Raw genomic sequence first — 6454 nt, forward strand, 5'->3', positions numbered from 1 at the left:
TCCAATAGGTATTCCTGATTATCAACTGCCAGATAGGGAAAAATTGGAGTAAAAAGTTGATATTGTAAAAGATAAAGCCCTTCATTGCCTTATCAATAATGCTAGTTCCTGTTAGGTTGTTCTACATTCTTCATCTATAAGATCAAAGAATGACACTGGATATGTAGAAACTGTGCATGTATGTTTCAATAAATAATGCATAAAAAGCATAAGGAGATGCTTATTTAAATAAACTGTGTCATATAAACTTACATGAATTCATGACTCTTAAGTAAAGATATTCTCAACATTTAACAATTCTTAAAAAAAAAAAAAAAAAGGAAATATCTAAGATGTGCATCTGATGAATGTGCATCTGATGAAATACAACAGAAAACTACACTGATGTGGAAGAACTACTTGGGTGAAGATAATTCTACAGTGTAACGATGATGGTCAGTAAACATAAAGGAGTCAGAAGTCTTTATACAAATATAAAAAGAACTTACTTTTATTAAATGTAGGGAAAGCCAACAACAACGTATTGGGACTAGTTAAAACCCAATTTAACAGGAAGGGAAGATGGAATGTCTCTATATCTAGAGGAACTCAATGATATTACTCAATGGCAGTAGTTTTCTTCAGATTAGTAAGGGATTAGTGGGAATAAAGTACTGAGGGAAACAGAGCAGTTTCCAGCAATAGTAATAGGTTTTGGGCATTCAGCAGGAGTACATGTACAGGTATAGAGGTAGAGTATTATCTAGCTACAGACACTATACTGGTGATGGCTAGTGAAGTAAGCTGATGTTCTACAAAGGAATGGCAAGTACTACATAGGAAGAAATGAAGGGAGGACAGACTTACATGTGTTCTGGGTGGTTTCTGATGCAGTCTATCATCCCTGGTGGTGGTAGCTCCTTCAGACAGATTTGATGGATGGCAGTGAAGAGAGGGAATCTGCACAGAATACAAGTAACATTCATGGCATAAGTACATCATCTAGAACATAGTATCACATTCTTTGTCATGTGTATGCTAGCCTTGACTGTCACACTACACCCACTAACTGGTACAAGTCTACTGAAGCTAATTATTATGCATGTATGAATATTATGATCATGGTCATGGTGACATATAGTCAAAATTGTTCACTTTACTGCACTACATGAAACTCACCTTTCCTCCATACCCTTTTGCTTGAGCATATGGTTAACTTCTAAAGCAGTGAAGGGACCTTGTAGCTTCTGGCCATTTAGCATCTCTTTCTCCAGTTCCTCTATAGTCTGAAAAATGCAAAATGTACATGATACAATTCATATAAAATACAACAAGGGAAATTGAAGAAAATGAATGTTATGAGGAGAAACTAAGTAACAGTAAAACAACAATGCGATAATATGACCTTGGCCAGGGTAGTGAGAGTATTGGCTCTCCCATTTTCTTATTAGAATATGGTAAGACATTAACTTGCAACCATGAAGCCATGAGCCAAGCACTGTACCAAAGAGCCATCTACTCTTGAATATTATGAGAACCTAAAAACACAGGAAACCTTATAATTTAAAAACTATTCATCAAGTGCTTGAAGTGTAGAAACTGCTGCCTTCCCCAGACACCATTACAAGTTTTATTACAAAATTATGAAGACTACTATGAGATAATGTACACTGTTTATGTCTTACCTTGCCTGTCTTGACGAATGCCTCTGCCACCCTCCTGTTCCTGCCTCCATAGCAGGTGGTAATGAGATCTGCCACACCACAGCTCTCAAAGAAGGTTCCAAGTTTTGAGCCTGGGTAAAACACCTGTTCCACCAGACAAAAAAAAAGAAAGCAGCTGTGATATGTTTTAATTTTTCTTGACAAAACATTAACAAAATTATTTCTACTGAATGAAGCTAAAAAATTACACAACACAAAACTTTTCATTCACATCACTACCATACTTATTATGTTCCTAAACTCTCCACACCAACAATTTTCATCTCTATAAAGTCACATCTCAAACAGTATCAGTGTGAAATATTTATTATCTATAGAACTAAAACTTCCAACACTAAGATGCACACAAAAAAATGATCTCTCTAAAGTCATAATCTGATACAGCAACTGCATAATCATGAAGACCAGAAGAATTATGGTAACAAATTGCAGCTACACTCTCAACAAAATGTTAACTCTCACCTCACAGAATTTTATCATCTCCATCAGGCCTAATCTAATAACAGCTGCCTTGGTGTTATCTCCATATCCAAGGCCATCAATAAAGCCAGCTCCTGTTGCAACAATATTCTGAAACAAAATGTAACAATATCCTCATCATGTGTATTAACTTTTTTCTTCCATTAAGGACAGAACCTGTTACTAGTAATGTATCAAGTTTCTCTACATGGAAAATACATTAGCATTATTAGTTGTAACCCTCTTTTCATTACCAAGCAAGATATGAAGCAGAATTAGTTTAAAGCAGACTTGAAAAATTTATTTGAAGAATATTCAAATACAGTAAAATCCCTCTTATCCGGCATCAACAGGACCGCCGACATGCCAGATACTTGAATAGAAGTGAAATTATTTCCACAGTCACCACCCTAAACTCATGCATCTTACCATAACAAAGATCAGCTGATCTGATCAGCTGCTTAAGTGTAAGCACAACACGCTTCCTCTTTTCTACAACTTTAGGCATGATGAAGGCGTCAGGCGATAAACAGTGCACACGTGGGACTGAGTCACTGAGTAAACACAGTGCAGTGGGCCGCGGGTGGCGCGAAGCAGTGTGCTCTGGTGGCGAGGGGACAAAGTATGCCTCGCGCGGGAATTTTAATCGATTTTATGAGTACACATTGATTTTTTATTGATTTTAAGGCTCGGGGAAAAATGTGCCGGATACTTGAAGCTGCCGGATACTCGAATGCCGGATGAGAGGAATTTTACTGTACACACTATACAGTTGTTTAACTTCAATTTGTAATATTCCATTGATTTTTTTACATCTGAATCTACAAAATGTACTTTGCTTCACTCACAAAAATTTGGGCATTCATCCTTACCTTAAGTGCTCCACAAACTTCTACAGCCTCCACATCATCTACCACCACCACCCTGAAGTAGTCTGTCTGGATCAGGTCCCTGTACATCCTGCCAATTTCTATATCCCTGCAGCCTAAGGAGACATAAAACTTAATAGGATCTATTTCATTTATGCAGTAGGTGGTGGCATGAAGGTTCAAGAAATGGGTATAAAGAAAGCAAGTGAATCACAATGTTAGAATGTTCATGATAAAGGTGATGGTAATGGTTAATGTAGCCAAGGTAATATTAATCCTTAGGATCAGCCACTTTTGCTATTACATACTATTTCAAGGCAAGGATCAGATACACTACCTATAGTGGTTTCACAAAACTTCTCATCAGCCACCTCGCCTGCCAAGTTGGCCCCCATCAGTACTGAGACAGGGATATTTACAAGTTCCTTGATCAAGTGGGAGATGAGCAGGATGCCGCCACCCTCCTTCAAGTCAAATCCCTGAACAAGGTAAACATGAACGTGAGAAAAATAATAAACATGCATACAAATAACAATGACATTGATATGTCAATGGGTAATTCTACACACACCAATTTGTGAAAGTAAAATGATGAGACTTGTAAAATCGCTGAAATATATCTTCTTAAAACACACAGTTAGGTGCAGTGTCATCATGTGGTACTGAACTCCCACTTTCCAAGACCTGCCTAGCTGTGGGGAAACATATCCTAATCTACAGAATATGGATTCTTTCATCTGGTGGTATGGAGCCTCAGGCAGCAGCATCAGGATCTGTTGCATCAAGAATATGAGGTGTGACATGGCTGTTACCAGCAGCAGCAGCAGCAGCAGCAGCAGCAGCAGCAGCAGCATCATCAACAACAACAGTTGTGGTGGTGATAGGAGTAGTAGTGGTAGTAGTAGTAGTAGTAGTAGTAGTAGTAGTAGTACTAGTAGTAGTAGTAGTAGTAGTAGTAGTAGTAGTAGCAACAGCAGCAGCAGCAGCAGCAGTGATAACATTAAAATTGGTGATAATAGTAGTGGCACATCTTATTTACAGCAAAATCAGTAGTAGATATTAAATTATCAGTGGCAAAGACAACAGTCACAGCAGCAGCAGCAGGAGCAGCAGCAGCAATAACAGAAGGAAGAAATACACAGCAGTATGTTTTACCTTGATGAGTGAGATGCCGACAGTGTTTGGTTTGAGTTTGCCTGCAAGAGGCTGACACACCCTCTTGACGAACTGGTGAGGGATGACAAAGATAAGCACATCAGCATCATGAGCTGCCTCCAGCACATCAGGCACTGCCACCTGGGAGAAATAAATCATGACTTGTATTAATGAAACATCCTCAGTTAGGCATTTCTATCAGGAACAACAGACATAATACACTGAATAACGCATGGAATAAATTATCTGTGTATGTCCATATGAATAATGGTCATTACTGAAACATAAATTATGTTAATATTTCAGGGAAAAGGGATGCCCAGCACAAAAATTAAGAGGCTGCAACATTAGTAAAATCATACACTTTCCAATGTATACTTAAATACTGTTGATGGTTGGGGATTATGAGATGAAACAATTATGTATAATGCGGTAATGCTAAATGAAAGCACATATATAATGATTCTTGAATACATAAGGTACACAGATTAAAAAAATAAATAAATGAAATAAATAAATAAATAAATAAATAAATAAATGATATATATATATATATATATATATATATATATATATATATATATATATATATATATATATATATATATATATATATATATATCAGTAATGATATGAATATAAAGAAAAAGAGACCATTAGATGAGTGCAAGAACAGAGAGAGAGAGAGAGAGAGAGAGAGAGAGAGAGAGAGAGAGAGAGACTCAGCATTTGAACACATGCATAAATAGAATGGAAAGGAGCAAACACTTTATAACTACTAAAGTCTCTCTCTCTCTCTCTCTCTCTCTCTCTCTCTCTCTCTCTCTCTCTCTCTCTCTAGTAGTAGTAGTAGTAGTAGCAGCAGCAGCAGCAGCAGCAGCAGCAGCAGCAGCAGCAGCAGCAGCAGCAGCAGCAGCAGCAGCAGCAGCAGCAGCAGCAGCAGCAGCAGCAGCAGTAGTAGTAGGAGGAGGAGAAGTATGGTGGGGGTGGAATGATAAAGGAGCTGCCTGATAGCGAGTAGCTGTATCTCGGTATCTTTAGAATGAAAGTGAACAGAGAGAGAGAGAGAGAGAGAGAGAGAGAGAGAGAGAGAGAGAGAGAGAGAGAGAGAGAGAGAGAGAGAGAGAGAGAGAGAGTTACGTAAGAAATTCAAGGGCAGGGACATCATATGAATGATAACGAATATATGATAACTAATATGAAGGATAACTGAATAAATCATGTGTGTGTGTGTGTGTGTGTGTGTGTGTGTGTGTGTGTGTGTGTGTGTGTGTGTGTGTGTGTGTGTGTGTGTGTGTGTGTGTGTGTCTGTGTGCATGAACGACGGACCCTAGTACGGAGCGCACTCTGTCTTTACGCTGTTAGGAAAGTGTCATCTTTGTGAGATTAGGATGCAAAGCAAAACAAGTTGATGCCTCTTGCCATGTGTCCCCTAACCTCTCCAAACACGTATCATGAAAGGCACACTCGTATTATTATTCACACTGCATTATAATAAAAGAACAGATGAAGATAATCGTAACGTTGAGAAAAAAAAAAAAATAAATATATATATATATATATATATATATATATATATATATATATATATATATATATATATATATATATATATATATATATATATGTTACAGTCAATACCTGAATCCAGACAATTTGTAAAGTGTAAAGTTATTTTTTCAGGCAATTTGTGAACTGCCTAACCTAACCTAACCTAACCTAACCTAACCTAACCTAACCTAACCTAACCAGGCAGTTCACAAATTGCCTGAAAAAATAAGTCACTTTACAAATTGTCTGGATTCAGGTATTGACTGTAACATATATATATATATATATATATATATATATATATATATATATATATATATATATATATATATATATATATATATATATATATATATATATATATATAAAACATACGCACTTTGTGTCATATATTTCAAGAGCTGAAAAATCAATAACATTTCGGACATAGAACGTGGAAAAAACGCGTGTATTCAGTAAAAACTGAAGAAAATATATTATTCTATTATACAGGACAAAAGGATCCAGCTTCTTCTCTTAGAACAGTTCAGAACAATATACCATTCTGAATGTAGAAGAGGAAAAAAAAACATGCATTTTAAAGCAGGAATACGAGACATGACTGACTTAATTACTCACGAGAGAGAGAGAGAGAGAGAGAGAGAGAGAGAGAGAGAGAGAGAGAGAGAGAGAGAGAGAGAGAGAGAGAGAGAGAGAGAGAGAATCACCAAATATACG

At 36.8% G+C, this 6454-nt stretch overlaps 1 protein-coding gene across 4 annotated transcripts in view; it reads right to left on the reverse strand.

Moving 5' to 3' along the window:
* LOC135114945 (glycerol-3-phosphate dehydrogenase [NAD(+)], cytoplasmic-like) overlaps positions 1-6454 on the reverse strand; it is a 43052-nt gene that overhangs the window by 17015 nt on the left and 19583 nt on the right. For all 4 annotated transcript variants that reach the window (XM_064031245.1, XM_064031248.1, XM_064031246.1 and 1 more), the window contains exons 3-9: positions 4187-4327; positions 3369-3510; positions 3035-3147; positions 2166-2273; positions 1665-1787; positions 1159-1265; positions 847-939 (exon numbers count right to left, since the gene is read on the reverse strand). In XM_064031245.1, coding sequence (XP_063887315.1) covers positions 847-939; positions 1159-1265; positions 1665-1787; positions 2166-2273; positions 3035-3147; positions 3369-3510; positions 4187-4327 — 827 coding nt within the window. The remainder of the gene's footprint in view (positions 1-846; positions 940-1158; positions 1266-1664; positions 1788-2165; positions 2274-3034; positions 3148-3368; positions 3511-4186; positions 4328-6454) is intronic.

The sequence above is a fragment of the Scylla paramamosain genome, chromosome 28 (assembly GCF_035594125.1).
Source record: "Scylla paramamosain isolate STU-SP2022 chromosome 28, ASM3559412v1, whole genome shotgun sequence".
In the NCBI taxonomy this organism is placed as follows: domain Eukaryota; kingdom Metazoa; phylum Arthropoda; class Malacostraca; order Decapoda; family Portunidae; genus Scylla; species Scylla paramamosain.